Consider the following 18,474-nt stretch of genomic DNA (forward strand, 5'->3'; position numbering starts at 1 on the left):
ATGGATGTGTTTGTGCGCGTGTGTGAGTAATATAAATTGTCCTGCCTGTTTGTGTATGTGAAAGGGTGAGCATGTGCGCGTGCGTTTATAAATTGTATAGTTTTTTGGTATTTTTCATTCTTTTTGTTTTTCTTTTATACTTTATTAGTAAACAAGATGCGAGATTATGTCGAAGTATATGGGTAAGCCAAAACAAATAAAATAAATAAATGCCTATGCGCGCGTGTGTGCCTCCACCAGGGAAAGAACCCGGGACCTCTTCATCACAAGGCTACCTACACCTTGTACTAGACCCTGAGGAGACCCACAGGTAATATTGATTCAAAAATTAATGTTCAGCATATTCGACAATAACTTGATTATTTTCCTCAGACAAAGGTTCAACCTTCCCAACTATCTCGCAACGTCTACATTAATGGCAAAAGAAGCACCAACAGATGTCGGGAGTTTTTAATCTAAGACCTTTAACAAAAAATAAGAACCGAGTACGTATATGTAGATTTAGCAAGAATAGTAAAAATAGTATAGAATTTAAGGTTGCAAATTTTTATTTGTTCCTCTTTCAGAGCTATTATAGTGTCCAAATTGAAACATAAGAAAGAATATGCATTCACAGATAACTTTAACTTTTATCAAGTAAAGACAAGATAGAGCTACGAATGTATGTATATTCAATTAGTATACGCTCCTTGGAATATATAGTTGTAAGTTTCAATAAGAAGTAAGAATGACACCAAAGGGTAAATCCACTAACAAAAATAATACAGACAAGACTGAGCAATATTGACAGACCAGATTAACTGTGCTAGTAGATATTACGGACGTGGAAACAGAAAATTATATAAAAAAGAGAAGAGCACAATGTGCAATCATTGATATTTTTTCATCGAAGTATCTAAATGGGGAGCTCTGTGGAAAGTGGCCCCCAGGCCATAAAATCATAATTGTACAGGAAAAGCATTTTAAAGGCAACATGTTTTGTATGAAAGGTAATAGACGGGCATTTGTAAATGGTCCTGTAGTGACGTAGGCACATGCCACAAGGTTGGAAGTTAGAAGAATTGACGCTAGATAGCACAAGCTGTCGAGTACGCGCAAAAACCTCAAATCCAACTGTAAGTGACATCAGCCTTTTTCTCACTAAGCCCTTGAATTATCTTTTTTGTTTCTCAACAAAGACAGATAACTACTTTTGTTAGAATATAGATCTACAGTTCTGAGTACCACAGTCTTTTAAACTACTGTATATACTTAATACAACAAATTATATGAAAGCATGCTATGGTTCATACGAACTATCCGCTGTATATTGTGCATGCGTAGCTGCTAATTATATTAAAAATACAAGGTTAATGGGTATATATTTTAATTCAATAAATACTCACCACGTGGCGTACATCGGATCCAGATCCGTGACAACTCGAAATATATACAGGATACATGTAAGAAGCTTAAAGAGTAAATTGGCGATACGAATTCGAAGACCTGAAAAACAGGAAAAAATACATTTATAAATAATGTGCTCTCGGTTTTGTGACAAATATATGCAGGGTCATTCCACGTCAATTCATCCAGGCCATGTCACACACCATCACCGATTTTGATGAAATTCGGTATTCTTATAGAACTTTTGATGCTGATTACAAAAATGAGAACTTTTTAAAAATTGGTCATGGGGTTCAGAAGTTACGAGATTTTTAAGAACTCCCTGTACGCCACATGCAGCTCCACTTTGAATGACACGCATTAGGTTATAAAAGATCGTATCTTCCCTCGGGTTTGCCGTAGAAACTTCAAGTTTGTTTTCTTTAGTTCAGAATAGTATAAGCTTTCATTGAAATAACGTTTCAGATGAATGCATCAATAAACATGTATTTGTATATATAGTTTTATGTATTTTTTTAGAAAAATAAATGACTAACTTCAAGAGCGAATTTCATGCAATGCCCCCTTTCAATTTCCCCACAATTTTATATGTAGGTAACTCAGGGTGTGTGCTAATGCCTGATGGAAAAATTGGGATGGGCGGTTCAGAGACAGGGTGATAAAAAAATCATTTGCATAAAATGACATTAAAAGTAAATCTTATTAAAAATGCTTATGTATTTAGCACAAAGCCTGAAGTACACTATGTTTCAAGCTACAATATTCAAAATTTATGTTCACTATGTGTGAATGTAAGCATAGGCGTAACCTGGCGGGGGCAAAGAGAAGCACTTCGCTCTTGAAGTTAGTCATTTATTTTTCTAAAAAATACATAAAACTATATATACAAATACATGTCTATTGATGCATTCATCTGAAACGTTATTTCAATGAAAGCTTATACTATGTAGATTTTCAGCGAAAAATGCAGGCTCGACCAGGACTCGAACCCGGGTCTCTGGCAATCCAAGCCATTGCTCTACAACTGAGCTACCGAGCCGGCCTGGCTTCCCCTGCATTTCGAGTCCTGGTCGAGCCTGCATTTTTCGCTGAAAATCTACATAGTACATCTTCTGTGTGTGCCTAATTTAATGAAAAGCTTATACTATTCTAAACAAAAGAAAACAAACTTGAAGTTTCTACGGCAAACCCGAGGGAAGATACGATCGTTTATAACCTAATGCGTGTCATTCAAAGTGGAGCTGCATGTGGCGTACAGGGAGTTCTTAAAAAGCTCGTAATTTCTGAACCCCTTGACCAATTTTTAAAAAGTTGTCATTTTTGTAATCAGTATGAAAAGTTCTATAAGCATACCGAATTTCATCAAAATCGGGGATGGTGGGTGACATTTTCACAAAATTCTGGATGATTTGACATGGAATGACCCGGCAGTATTAAGTCATTTAATCCACAGATAAAAGTACCAGCCAATTAGTCTTGCTTTTTTATATCAACTCTTTACATACACTTGAGATCATGTAAAATTAGTAATAACAAAGGTTTGTAAACATAAGTAGAAAATACCATCTTTATTGTATAGCAAGAGTCCAATTAACGCCATTCTCTCGTGGAGATATTTTGTAATCTTGCGAGGGCCGCTAGGAGCCAGAGGGTGTTATTGAGTCGACTTTCGAGCTTGCCACAAAGCTCCAAGGTTCTAGTCCTGGCCTAGCCATGGATGTTAACCATTCAAATATTTAATCTAATGCAATTAGATCAAAGTGGCAGACACTCAATCCTAAACAAATTTACTCTCGCCTGATAGCTCCACTGAAGGTTTCTTGTTATTTTAAAACTTTTCTGGTTGGGGGGATTTACAACTTAGTTTTGTGATGGCTGCCCCCACTTTCCTGGTTTAATTCCGGCCCTCTGTATTACTTCCCTTCTTTAATCCTTTCAAATCTCTCCTTCCACACCTCTCCCTGGGCGTCTAGCGAGGAGATTATAATAACGCCGGAATTATGAAAGGGGAGTTACACATAACATTTATATTTTTTAGTCCCTAAGTTCGTTACAGGTACAGAAAGTGAGTAAATATCTGGTTTCAGATAGACAGTACTGTAGATCTTGGGAGTTAAATCGTTAAATCAGAACATTTGTAGTAGGATTACATGGGTTTATTATACATTGCTATTATATACATATTTACATAGTGTTTCCATATGTGCATTTACAAAATCAATCCATTTTCGTAATTCAAAGACGTACCTTTAGCCTAACCCATTGGTACTTTCATCAACACAGAGTTAGCCAACTATCTCTGTGGCCTACCCTCGACTTAATTGATATTCCGACTAGTCTTGAGTTTCCTTACGCAGCATCCTTATTCAGCCTGCTAGGCATTATGATGCGACTCGGCAATATCTTACAGATGCAAATCTTTGCTAATTGGAAAACTTTGCGATTTCAAACAGGGGATGACTTTACCGAATGCTACTACATATATTTTCCATCGTGAGTTTAGCCACCATAAGTGGACTAAACTTTTGAAGAGGGTCTCTTAGCCAAAATGTTACATTAATTTCAGTCATCAGATTAGCCACCGTAAGTGGACTAAACTTTTGAAGAAAGTTCTTCGACGTTGTGAAGGTGGTTCTTAAGCCAAACTGGCCTTTTTTATAGACGGGGTTGGAGTCCGTGGACGTTTACCCCGTAGCATTAGAATTTTCCACAGCAACGGTCTTTTGAAAGACTGCTCGGCTCTCCCAACTGGGAAGCTAAGAACAGGGGAATCTAATATCCAGTAAAAAGCACAAGCACATATTCTTACAAGCAATAACATATAAAAGTACACACATGGAAACATATTAATTAACTCTACACCTTGTAGCTGGCCAGCAATTAATTAATACAATACCACAAACCAGTAATAATCAATCCGACCATTACAGTTTTCATGAATACATAATATTAATTTCAATCAATCAATCTTATAGAATAAACTGGGACATTTGAACACGAGGAAAATTTGAACTGGTGAATTTCCCGGCAAAGCGAAAAATTCTGAGGAGTTGACAGAAGTAATAGTAACACACCTTATCAGCGTGTGATGGGACCATTCACCACCTTGTAATTATTCAGGGTGAGAACACGTGTCTAACGACCCAAAAAGTAATTATTTTCGAAATTTGTAAGAAAATATGAACCACATAGCTCAAGAGGTGAGTGGTACAGTGTTCAAATGTGCCCCAATCTCACCTGTATGTGTCTGTGGGAGGTGATATTCGATACCCCCTGTCTTTCTCTACAAGCCTTACCCATGACAATGACACAATTTGTCTGGAAATATGGCTACAATTTTCACGATTCCCATATTTTCTCCAAATGATGTAGTTTCCCCAAATTTCTTGTAGCCATTTTTGATTTGTCGGTCATAAAATTCTAACCCCAAAGCCTACATTATCAGAAAACACCACGAGAAAAAAGTCCCCGAATTTAAAGCTATCTGACCTACTTCCGTTTCCCCAGCTACTTAACATTTTTTTCCTTGAGCATTAAGGTTAGACGACGCGTGTGCAATTCACCGTTCACCGAAGCTCCATCTGCTTTAGCAAATAATGGGAGGGGAGGAGGGATGGATTCCACGGCCTCAAGGAGATAAATAATTCCTGGTAGTTCGGTGATCGCACGATGCGCCCGACACTCGGCGCAAACAAGCCTCTCAGTTTCTTGGGAGGCAGCGCGAAGTTTTACGTCTTGACACGACAGATCTAATTCTCGTTACGTCACGGGAGCCCCGTCACGTAAATGTCCCAGCAATTCATTTTTTAAAGGAGAAACGTTTGCACGGCTTGTGCAGGTGCTACGTCTGTCAACCTGTGGGCCGAGGCAGACACTGTAATGACCAATTGCTTTGAGAAAGTGAAGGAAGATGTACGAACATTTGTTTCTATCTGGATGTGAGGAGCGGTGATGTACAATGGGTTGCATAAATGTTACGCCATAAATTATCACATTTTATATTCATTCGTCTCTTGCATCCCAAGCTGATGCAGAGGTTTTTAACTGATTCACTGGCGTCAAGTTTCAGTTCTTGGAACGTCTCAATGAGTAAAATTAAGTGAATGAAAATATATACGCATCCCACTGTACAGCGGGTGTAAAATGTAACAGTAATTGCCCATCATTGTTTGTCTTGTGTAATGCAATTCGTCGAGGACAAGCCTCAACGAGGACAGCGTCTGCCGCAGTGTCAACTGATGCATAAACTAGAGGAAGAATTTCCACCATCCTCCCTTTAAATAGCACCCTGAAAATATCTATGAACAATTTGTCCATTATTACATTTGCCGCGGACCGTACAGTCACCGGCAATAAAAATTGGGACACCTAGATCCTGCAATACTAGCTTCCCTGCAAGAAGTTGTGCGTGTTGCCTAACTGTAAGGCGATAAAAGGATTTTAATAGCAAATTTTCAGTGGCAACCTCTGTAAAGTTGGGCAACACACACAACGCCTTGCAAGGAAGTGACTATTTCAGAATCAAGGTATCCCATTTCTATTGCCGGTGACTGTACATTTAAGTTAGGTGCGTAAAAGTAACCTTCCGCAAGAGAAAAGCATTTTAGTTATCTTACATCACTACACGGGCACTCGCAGGAAGTGAGATGGGAGGTTACAATCAAGTTAAGTGTTCTGCAGTAGGATGCATTGTATATCGAAAACGGTGCAACATGTTTACATCATTGATTGATTGATTGATTTAATTTATATTACTTCGAGTTTTGTGCCTCTTGGCTAATTTGAGAAGATGGGGATGAGTGATGAAATTGATGAATGAACATTCACAAACAACCAAGCCCGAGCGGGATTCGAACCCGGGAGCCTTGGTGTCGTAGTAGCGCGATGAGCTAACCACTCAGCCACAGGGTTCGGCTAACATGTTTAAATCATTGTAAATAAAATGTTTTAAGATGAGAGAAAGAAGGAGATACAAAAGAACGAGAGAGAAAGAGTAATGGAAAGCAGATCTTGAGAGAAATAGGAAGCTAGAGAAGGAGAGAGGTGGGGAGAGAGAGAGAGAGAGAGAGAGGGGGGGAGGATGGAAGGAAGCTAGAGGAGATAAAGTAAAGAAGGATATTAGAGAAAGAGATAGAAAGAAAGCAATGAACAATGAAAGAAGCTAGAGAAGGAGAGAGGATGTAATAAAAGAAAGTTGAGAAGGAAAGGGAGAACGTAAGCAGAGGAACAGAGAGAGAGAGAGAGAGAGAGAGGGAGAGGGAGAGAGGGAGGAAGGAAGACAGAAGGAGAGAAAGAAAATAAGCTAAATTGATTGAGTTGGTGTTTTAAGTCCACTTTATGCACAGTAAGGCTAATCGGGACTGGACCTACAGTTTAAAGTGGGATCCGAACCACTTGTGCCTCCACCGGGTATCGAACCCGGGACCCCTTGATTACAAGGCAATGACGCTACCATTGCGCCATGGGGGAGGCCCCAGAAAATAAGCTAAAGAAAGAGAAAGTGGGATAGGAGAGAATCGAGAAGAGTAAGTGAGAAAACGAGAGAGGAAGCTGGAGAAAAAGTAGTAAAAGAAATAATCAAAAAGTGAGGGAGTAAGATAGAATAAATTAGACCCGAAGACACAGAAGGAAAGATTAAAATCTTTAAGAGACAGAAAATGGGGTCGTGGGAAATGAATATAAATAAAAAAAGAATTAGTAAGAACTAATTCCAAGAGGAGTCAAATAGCTTTTCTTTCCCACCTGGACTTTCCCCGTGGGAGTCCATGATCACTACTTTGACTTCCATAGACCACGAGATTTATCATAAAGAGCATCATTAACACTTTGTGATAGAAGACACTAAGGAAGCCCTGGGGTTCTGTCAATGACAACGGACAACCGCCTTGGCTGATTTAATGAACATGGCTTATTTACATAATTGGGTTGACTACGTCGGGGAGACGAGAGAACAAGTAGGAGAAAGTGTAGTTTGCATTCTTTAAAAATATAGTATTTTTTTTAACGTTTCAAGTAAAATTATTCTCGCCTAACAGAGCTGTTTGAAATGACTTTCTCAGGGAAGCTAATTAGTGTTAGTACTTGGAGACAACTACAGAGTGTCGGAGACATAAAAAGGAGATTAAATCATTAACAGTAAAGGAGGTTTTCTTAATGCTATGCATGGAGCATCTCACTATATGTAAAAGAGTTTTCAAGAAATGAACCAAATAAGGTCTTTATAAATGCGTATATGGATGAAGTTGTTGAAATTTATATGGATATATAAGAGCACTACTTCTATGAAACTTATTGACAATTGTTATCTTTTATCTGGCAATGTTACGTGGACATTATCCATTTTTTAGTGTTTACCTAAGGTTACAATAACTAATGGAAGAAGATCTAGCGAGGCAAAGTCAACTTCAGTGACGGAGTCTTAGCACAGCGCGCTAACACGCCAGGGTTCCAGGGTTTGAATCCTGACCTAAGCATGCTTTGGGAGTGTCCATCAATTTCATCATATCACTCATTCTCATCGTCGCGTTTAGCTAAAGATGGCAGAAAAGCGATGCTAAAAAACTAGTCAAATCAAGGACTAGCGAGACAAGGCGATGAATGCAAACTGTCGTGTATCTTGGGAGAAGTAACTTTGAAAGTTATCCAAAGAGATATAAGGGGTGGCCCTTTCGGAAGACACCAAAATATCAACTTCAGTTCCACGTATTACACCCTAGTACAACCTATTTGCAGACTAACGAGGCTGTAGTGATTGAACTACCGGTCTGTACGAGAATACTCTGTGGTGCCTGCGTTCTGTGCTGTCCATTTGCATTTGTAATTGTCCTTTAATCAATTTCACCTCGTCACATTTCATTCTCATTCTCGCAATTAGCCAAACGTGGCAAAAAAGCGAAGTAAATTAAAGTATAAATCAATCCATTAATCAAAGTTAGCCAAACTTTTCGAAAATGTAAAGTTTGTGGTCTAGTGTGATTTGTTGGATGGAATAGTATTAGAATGAATTCTACAAGTACCATGTAAAATAATGCAGGGAGAAATTTACCCAGTAACATCATGTTAGTCAAAGAAAAACACATTTCAATTCCAATCATTTAGGAAGATTTTTGGTTAGCAGTGGTCAAAACATCATTTCTCATTGAATGCACACACGGATGTCTTTGATCTCAACTAAAGACGCGAACAAAATGTAAGACAAGCAAGAATTTTAAGCAAACAAAAGTCTACTAGAATACACACCCGACTTTGAACTACATTCCTAGACAACATTTGCTTTAGGAATATTTTCGTGTCAAGTGAAGAGTTTGTAGATAGTTTCAACCAGAAAGAAAGTCGCCTCACGTTGCTACGAGGATGAAGTAATAGCTTGTAAGGACCTCCCATTTCCATAATCGAAAATCGATCCTGCGAGTAATGGCTTAAAAAGAAAAGTATTTAGCCATTACGTGATGCGTATCGCCATTGCGGGCAACTCAAAACAGAACGGCAAAAGTAAGGTCCACAACTATGCCAAGAGGTTTGTGGCTGGGTAGAATATTTTTTCGTCCAAAGGAAGAAGCGACGATTGCATCAAAATATTCCGAGAAGGTCTGACTGAACACAAACATTGAATAGCACGCGCGTAGCAATCGACATAACATACCGTAACAAACCGAACGCGATATTGATCTTACAAGAATCCACTGGTGTGAGGAATGGCATTCAACGTGGCAAGATGGGAAAAAATATATCGATTCTATGCTTCTCATTGTTCGTAAAGGTTTTCCTAGCACAGGTGTCCTTGGCTGACAATTGAAGGGAACTTTGCCAAAATGAGAGCAAGGAATGAAAAATAATTTAATTCGAGGAAAGGATTGATTCAATATTTAGCACGTAGGAATGAAACTCGCGCACTGAATAAATCAACAGATCAAGAATATATAACTTCTAGAAGAAAATTAATTTAAGAACCGTATTACTTCAATAGAGGAAAGCGACTAACACATTCACAAAGAAAAATATTTTAGGAAGAGTGGTAAATTAATCCAATCTGGTGTCGCACAAGCAACAATAGATACAATATAAATATTAATGAAGAATACAAGAAAAACATTTCTGGAAGAACATAAGTTGAACTTACTCTGCATCCTAACACGCCTGTATTAATATTACGAGTAGAAGGAATGGTGATGTACCTATGTCTTATCCGAGATACAAACTTCGAAAGTCTGCTTTCTAGAGTTCGTCACTGGAATCTTTAGATCATGATGAACGATTAATTAATTAATTCACATTATTTATTAACTTTTCTCATAGGTAGCTTCATCCTAGTTACTCTGCCAGCTTCGAATTTTGACTGATCACTGACCATGAAGCAGGCTTGAACCCAGAACCCACAGTCTAACAGTTAGGTGCTAGGAACTAGTTGTAATTCTATGGATCGATCTGTGGATAATGCACCCACATTTGAAATTCATGAGAAACTTTTCAGTCGAGTTTGCATTATAATCTGTGGTTTAATGTGAAAGTCAAAATAGATAGAAATTAAGACCTACCTACAAAATTACTTAAATAGATCGTGTAGATCCTGCTGCTGAAATGTGTAGATAATCGAAAGAAAGATGTAAAGAACAGGAAGTATGGTGGTTTTCTTGAAAAATCGCTGAACAGTCCATCAAAATGTGAATTACGCAGTAGAGCGCCAGTGTGTTATGCAACCCAATTAACTTTGCGGTATTGCAGGCTGCATAACGACAAGGATAAACGATCAAAAAATCTCCGCGTTGTCACAGTCGCCAACATTTCGTTATTTGATGGTGCTTTGTTTACGAATAACTTAAATAACGAAACAGGATGACTAAAATTGAAATAATAGTACCATGGGAGAGGCTTTGATGTATGTGAATGAATTTGCTAGTTGTCTTAATTCTCAATGCAACAGTGTTCTGACGACACTACTTTCGCTATGGCCAAAATCGAGAATGTGCGAGATAACGTGCATATTCATGGCAGGGAGGACAATTTGAATTTTTCGGCTACACTTTATATGATCCTCTACGGCCAGCAGGATAATTTAATGTGAAAACACAATGCAATAAAATGAAAGAGGGAATGAAATCAGTGATGGAGAATTTGTGCACGAATTATGTCTGTGGTAGAATGAACATTCAAATGACTAATTTTCAAGTTCCTACAAGAGAACGTGCTGCAAGTATGAGCCATACAACATCTTTGCGAGCGATAAAGAGAGTTTTCGATCGATAATCGTTTTGGAATTCTGTCCTGGTGACAACCTTGGATAACTTGTTGATTAAGATAAATGACCAGCATCGGAGCTGGAGTTCGAGTTGGTTCCGAAACTAATACCGGATGTCGTCACAACAGCAGCAGGGTGATTCGTAAGGCTTTTGCTCTTGATCCATCATTTGGAGAAAAAAATGTTCGGAGGAGGGCATGAAATTGAGTCGCAATAGCCTTACTGTAGCATTGAATTGCGCTAAGCGCATGATTGCCACAGGAGAATTCGTACTATTTAATTACGTGTAGGGTGAAAATATCAAATTTTCCTCCGTTGCAGCTATACTTTGTGGAAATTGTCTGGCGGGAAGGTAACTTCAAACTAGAGAATTTTAGTCCGATCTCAAAGATCGGAATAGAAAATACATCTTTCTCTAACAGGAGCGTAATTCCAAAACGCTCCCTAAGTTCGATCAACGACAGTTCTACAATAGTCTCTCCGTATCCGCGGATTTCACTCCCTAAGACCTACAGTGGAAAGCGGTGCTTATGGGTAAAAGTAGCTTTTTCGTTTACGTAGATATGACAAGAGCCGCGGTGATCCAGTCAGTGAGGCACTGAACTGCCACCCAGAGACTCGGGTTCGATTCCCGTGGTAGCATGCTGCAATGTCCCTGCATGAAGCAACTCTGGGGAGGTCTAATAAATTGCTACCTTGGGGGACTTCAAAGGGACAGAAGCGTGGTGCTATTCACATCAACTACACCTCATGTGCTATCACAGCATGTTTCAATGTGGCAGGGGTAGTTTTTACAGGGTTCTGATGTTTAATTTGAACTCTCGATGGCGTAGTGTTAACGTCGCCGCCTAGTAATCAATCGGTCCCGGATTCGATACCCGGTGGAGGTACTTAGTGGTTCGGATCCTACTTTAAACTGTATGTCCAGTCTCGATTAGCCTATCTGTTCATAAAGTGGACTTTAAAATAATCAAAATTCAATAATACTTAATTGATATGTGTATTACGAACAATGAGATGTTTCAAGAGCTGTTTTCACCATAATACCTCACCACGTACTGTAGACGTTAACTTTACGTATTGGTGAAACCACTGTAACTGAAGAAACATAATCTGTGCATACGGAGGGCTACTGTAGTTATAAGATCTAAAGCGATGGAGGGGAAGAAATGTGTCCGGATCGTGGCCATTTAACCGCAGAACAACAACTTCAGAAGCTGCTCAGAAGTTCCACACTGCATAAAAAACTTCATCTAATATTTAACCCATTTTGCACGTCAGTTAGGATGAAAACAATTTAAGGCTTCTGGCAGTGGAAAGAAAGTGCTTCCCAACCTCCATTCTCCTCCAAGAGCATCTTTCCGAAGTCTAGATTCCACGATTCTTCTCTTGACGGATGCTGGAACAATCTGCCATAGATCTCCGGGAAACCCTATTACTGGAGAGAAAGGTCGGATCAGCAGCAATTTCGATTCGTGGAGCAGCAGCATATATTCAAGATGGCTTTTATGGTTTTAGTGCAGGAATTGATGTATGCAAGATTCTGCCGCTTGAAAACTAAAAAAATCCATTTCCGTAACATATAAGGTGATCCTAAAGTTGATGTGAAGCCATATATCAGATATAGAAGGCTGCATATAGCACGTATAAAACACTGTACCTAAAAAGTGATCTATTTTGAAGTGAATTGGACAAACCAGTAAATAAAATTGTACGTTACATATTTACGATAGATAGGCTAGTAATTATATGAACTACCAGTAACTGATAATAAGAGGGTTGTGGATGAGTACTCATGTCAGTAAAAAAAACTATTATGGTGTTGGTTTCAGGGTACGTCGGGCGCTCGATTCACGATCTCTTACCTTCTATAGTCCCGAGTTGGGGAGTTCATACGACTAGCGAAGTCAAGATTGCGCTACGACGACAGAGGTTCGAATTACGGCCTGGTTTCTGCGAGTGTCTTTTCGTCAATTTCATCATAAGAGATCACTCATCCACATCGTACAACATTAAAACTACTTACGCAACCATTCAAATTTGTGAAACTGGTTTTGATAAAACATGATTCTCTGTTTTTCTCATTTTAAGGAGATGAGGTACGGCTTCAAACACTATTATCTATTTTAATTATGTCAAAATTCTCGCGAGTAGCAGGAAAACAAGAGCAAGTTTTAACTTTTTAGATTTCTCTTTGAAAGCGAAGGCAAGCCGATTACTAAGCTAGCGAAAGCTTACTAAAATATAATTAATAAATGTGTTTCACTCAGTGGATTTCTTATGAAGAAAGCATTCGCTCGCCCTTCAACTTGAAGTTCTCACTACTCGCTAGAATATTTTGGCATTTTTATTACAATAAATTCTTCAATCATTCTTTTCTCATATGCTTTGTGCAGTTATATTAAGTACTTTAAAATAGTAATTCTTTCATAAGCACTCTTGTATAATTGTAAATTCCGTGTAGATGTTCCTCTCATTGGTTCTTCGCTCTTAATGAAGTATACTGTATACGCCATCCTTAAGAAACAGGTAGTACAGTGTCAGCAAACCGGACTTCGCTAGGGAACAACTACGTTCTAAACCCTGCCATGTCTTCCAACCGACCACAGCTCTTCCCTCGGGTTTTTGTACTTTCCGAAACTCCACGTTCAGGGTGTCCAATCTAAATCAGACTGGTAAAGATTTGAAGTTAATTATAATAGTTTGGGGTGCAAGGATTTACGTTACTGGAAGACACAAATGTGAACCCACTTCTACATCGAGTAAACTATATTATCGCAGGCTAACCACGCTCTGGCGCTTGCGGCCACAGTCAAGTGGGACTATGCATTTTCCTCTACCTTTTGTGTGCTGAGTGCCTCGGCTCTTTATCAGTAGTTTGATACGTAGTTGCGACTTTGATCTTAAAGGGCCAATCTCATAATTTGCTGGGTGTTAGTTTTCTTGTGCCAAAAGATTCAAGGTGAGTGGACAATAGTTTCAAACCTAAAATATTGCCCATTCAATTTTGAGCTCTCATATATACGCGTATATCCAGAATTCAGTTAATCAGGACGCTTTCTTTGAATTTGTGAATCCTGTTCCATAATTTGTTGTTGATAATGGGTTTTCCCAGTTTTATGTGACAGGTGCAAATAGCCAATTACATCCGTAACAAACTTTAGGCAAGCAATCTCATTCTGAGTTTTGTTTTTTAATGTCCCTTTCCCGCCACTTTTTGCTAATCGCGACGGCGAGGATGAGCGATAAGGGATGAAGGGAAACTCTCAAAGAACACCAATTCCCAGGCCGAGATTCGAACCCGGAACCCATGCTGCGCTGTGTTAACTACTCCGCGATATAGGTCGGCCATTCAAGCACTCAATTATAACAGTGTGTGATGTGTACAGCTGACTAAATGATTTCCACTATTCTCAATCATATCTCTTGCCCGATAGCAGTATGCAATAACCTATAATGCATGGAATAATAATATCAAAATAAAAGTACTGTAATTTCACATAACATATTAATGAAATAATTGATGCTGGGACTGGTCAATATATGAAGGAAAGACAACTAAAAATTGTAAACTCTGTACTTACTAGAACGTTGATTTTTGATAAAATAAAGTTGGAGACGCTCCTTAAACGTATTCTCGTTGACGTAGTACTCGACGCGGACCCTGGAAAGAGGAAGAAAGTAGTGTTAATATCCGCTGAATCAAGAACAGAATCGGCCCTTAACTTATTAGCTAGCCATTACTGTTCCACCTGAAATATTCACAACAGAGACAAATATGTCATGTGTGAAATCCAACGTTGCTGAAAGAAAATTAAATTGCTCCATCTAAATGAAAAATCTTAAGACTAGGCAATATAAATATCCTTTCTCTTGCCATCCTGCCTATTTACTGGATGGTTATACACCTAGCAAATACATAAGAATTATACCGTGCGTCCATTTCGATCTGCAGCCGAGAGATCGGGAGAAGTGTGGCGGGCGGCACTGACGGAGATGCCGACATTTGCGGCCTGAAATGCCCGCTTATTTTTATGGACATATGCAGACATTTATATAAATATTGCAAAACGAGCACTAACCTGTGTTATAAGAGTATGGTTTTAATTTTAGTAGCTTAGTGACTGTATGTGCCGATGATTTTGACACGCCCACCTCTTGTGAAACACGGCGTAGAGGTTTGTTTGGAGAACGTTCTAACGCTGCACCAATATCATCGAGTTTTGCTTCGGTTAGAATCCGTAATTTTTGCTTAGGTGTTTTAAAATTTAACGATACAGTTTCTCGTAATTTAAGGACAAGATGTCTAACCGTATCTCTGTGTAGAGTTGAAACGCATGGGAATTTCTGTACAAATTACCTACACACGTCTCGACACGAGTTTGTTTTCACGTAGGTACGTGTCATACATAAAAAAATCTTTGTTCTAACTTGAATCTTGCGGCTGGCATTCCAATCGTCTCACTGACACGTCACACATACACATTACAATAACACAAACAAGTAACTGCAAGTAACCAAGAATAACACTCTTGCGCACAGTACGAAATTAACACGCTCTTGGTTTACATTGCTCGCCACTATATTTACAACTCTGTCTTCATCTAGTCGCGAAGGAACAAAAAACTCGAGCTCGGAGATTTCGGATTGCAAGGAAGCTCACGAACACTATTGACTTTTAACGGTTTCTTCTACAGCGTAATCTTGATACAGTGTTGCACATTCAAAACCTCCAAACGATCCCCATCGGCACAAAACTCTTTCAAGGATATAAACTTAAGCAGGACGTTACTGGTCAAAACTATGATTAAAATGTTTTATTATCTGTGGCTCTTAACATCGTTTCTAAAGCGTATTTTTTTGTGTATATAAGAGCAGAACTTGGATGAATTACAGAAGAACTTTTGCGTGTTATAACACAGGTTAGTGCTCGTTTTGCAATATTTATATAAATGTCTGCATATGTCTATAAAAATAAGCGGGCATTACAGGCCGCAAATGTCGGCATCTCCGTCAGCGCCGCCCGCCACGCTTCTCCCGATCTCTCGGCTGCAGATCGAAATGAACGCACGGTATTTCACATTTAAAATACAGATTTCAGTACATGGAGAAACACAAAATAAATCTTTGAGAGATAAAACACACATACACGTTTCTTGTATAGACCGTTGCGGTTAGTTGAAATCATACTACTGTTCATTACAATTTTATACTTTATGGGAGCGGAACACAGTCGGATATTTGTCTACGCACGAGACGATATCGTATTTATCGTGGTAAGAAATATGTGTACAGTTTTATGGAACAACCTGTGTACGCATACATCATCGAGAAACAAATATATGGGTGACTAAGAATACGATTAAACAAAAACTTAATGTGAACATTGTATGCTAATACCTGCTACGTTCATTCGTCTAATTATATCACACATACATAATTATGAGCGAACATTTAACCCTATCAGAGCACACAATAAATGTAGTGAAGATACTAAATTATTCACAGTCACTATTTGAAGAACTCATTACAACTCATAACACACATGAAAAAATCACAATACAAATTAATAAATTAGCACTTTCACACATCGAAATTTCCTTGAAATGTGCAGTATAATTTTAGTTTAAATGTATTTTCCAAAGGAATATATAACTATTACACTTGAAAAATGCCATAATACGTTACAGATATCCCGCAATGCATTAATGTCTTCAACTGGTTTATGCCATTAAGTATGTTATCTGTTCTAAGACTTGAAGTAGCTAATTATTAACTTTACAATTAATCCGTTATCCAGATCAACTTACGTTGCGAGAATTCGCAGATTTTAAGTCACTCTTCCACTGGAAAATCAAATTAATCAAAATTAATTTTAATGACTAGGTATTGTTCCGACGTTCGTGGCGGTGTTTTCAGTATAAAATGCACTGCGACGCCAGAGGTCCGAGGTTTGAATCATGGTGAAGGTAAAAAAAAAGTAAAGTGCACCACGCCATTAAGGCGTATAGGGGGTGTGGGGGTAACGTCCCACACTTTCTTGATCCGGTCGTGAGTGGGGGTGATGTGATCAGCATCACGCCCCTGACTGCCTTTACCCCCCAGGGTTTTCCCCAGGTACCCATGTTATTCGACGCTGGGTGGACGCCGGGGCCGCTTCCAAAGTTAGAAAAGTTCCCGGGGATCGAACCCGGGACCTTTAGCATGGTAGTCAGATGCGTTACCGACTGAGCCACCGCGGCCACTCTTCACCATCATAGTGAAGGCATGGATGTAATATTTTATTTGCTCCACCATTCATTCTCATCGTTGCTATTAACCCAAAAGACAAGAAAAGTGACGTAGAATAACCGGGATAGAAAGAAAGAACAGAAAAATTAAGAATATAAATTACTTAGTGTTCAGAAGCATGGAAATATTAAAATAAATCCTAGATTCTTATGCAACATAACAACTTTGTGCCACTTGAAGTCATTACCTAGCATATGTACAGTCGAAAGGAAATGGTGATATTTTCATTACTGATAGACATCACGAAGGCTTTCGGTCCATTTCACAAAGGCGAGAGTCTAAAACTACGATCCCTGTCACTTGGGGCAAAAAGTTCAGTGTAACGTCCACTCTCTATCTTCAGTTTCCCTCCAGAGAACTTCTTCCATCGGAAGAGGGTTGGGGTGCGTGGGAACGATCTTTCCAGTGACTACAGTCCTTTAACAGAAACCGTGTTGCTAACGGCATGGAGCAAGCATTAGGGTTTGACATGGCTATAACAGTTGGGCTGAAAAGTTCGTAGGCTAACATAGTAAAAAATATTTTTTTGACAAAATTCGATTTTATTATTCAATATAGTTGCCTTCGAGGGCGATACAACGATTATAGCGGTCATACAATTTTTCGATGCCATTTTTATAGTACGATTTCTCTTTAGCCTCAAAATAGGCCTGTTTCGGTGATTACCTTTTCATCAGTGCTAAATTTCTTTCCAGCGAGCATTCTTTTAAGGTCTGCAAACAGGAAAAAATCACTGGGGGCCAGATCTGGAGAATATGGTGGATGGGGAAGCAATTCGTAGTCTAATTCATATAATTTTGCCATCGTTTTCATTGATTTGTGACACGGTGCATTGTATTGATGAAACAGCACTTTTTCTTCTTCAAATGGGGCCGTTTTTTCGTGATTTCATCCTTTAAACGCTCCAACAACGCTATGTAATAATCGCTGTTGATGGTCTGGCCCTTTTTGAGGTAATCGATGAATATAATACCATGCGCATCCCAGAATACTGATGCCATAACCTTGCCAGCTGACTGTTGCGTCTTTCCACGCTTTGGATTCGGTTCATCACGTGCAGTCCACTCGGCTGACTGTCAATTGGACTCTGGAGTGTAGTTATGGAGCCATGTTTCATCCATTGTAATATATCGACGGAAAAATTAGTGTTTATTACGGTTGAATATCGCTAAACATTGCTCCGAATCATCAAAACGTTGTTGCTTTTGATCGATTGTGAGCACGCGCGGCACCCATTTTGCACACAGCTTTCGCATGTTCAAATATTCATGCACAATATGTCCAACACGTTCATTTGATATTTTTAAAGTCTCAGCTATCTCGATCAACTTCACTTTACGATCATTTAAAATTATTTTGTGGACTTTTTTGATGTTTTCGTCGGTAACAGCCTCTTTGGGGCGTCCACTGCGTGCATCGTCTTCGATGCTGATTTCGCCTCGTTTAAATTTAGCAAACCACTTCTCAACGGTTGATTTTCCTGGTGCAGAGTCCGAATAATGATTATCAAGCCAAGCCTTGGCTTCAACAGTATTTTTTTTCGCCAAAAAGCAATGCTTTAT

General features: G+C 38.9%; 1 protein-coding gene and 1 non-coding gene across 12 annotated transcripts in view; both read right to left on the reverse strand.

Annotated features, from left to right (window-relative positions):
* The window catches only part of SLO2 (slowpoke 2), a 388,893-nt gene that overhangs the window by 142,495 nt on the left and 227,924 nt on the right, over positions 1 to 18,474 (reverse strand). For all 11 annotated transcript variants that reach the window (XM_083135590.1, XM_083135592.1, XM_083135594.1 and 8 more), the window contains 2 exons: positions 14,206 to 14,285; positions 1,386 to 1,485 (listed from right to left, as the gene is read on the reverse strand). In XM_083135590.1, coding sequence (XP_082991716.1) covers positions 1,386 to 1,485; positions 14,206 to 14,285 — 180 coding nt within the window. The remainder of the gene's footprint in view (positions 1 to 1,385; positions 1,486 to 14,205; positions 14,286 to 18,474) is intronic.
* Positions 2,355 to 2,425, reverse strand: TRNAS-GGA (transfer RNA serine (anticodon GGA)). Its single transcript has one exon. It is a non-coding gene; the product is annotated as a tRNA-Ser (tRNA).

The sequence above is a fragment of the Lepisma saccharinum genome, chromosome 14 (assembly GCF_977018435.1).
Source record: "Lepisma saccharinum chromosome 14, izLepSacc3.1, whole genome shotgun sequence".
Taxonomy (NCBI): Eukaryota; Metazoa; Arthropoda; class Insecta; order Zygentoma; family Lepismatidae; genus Lepisma; species Lepisma saccharinum.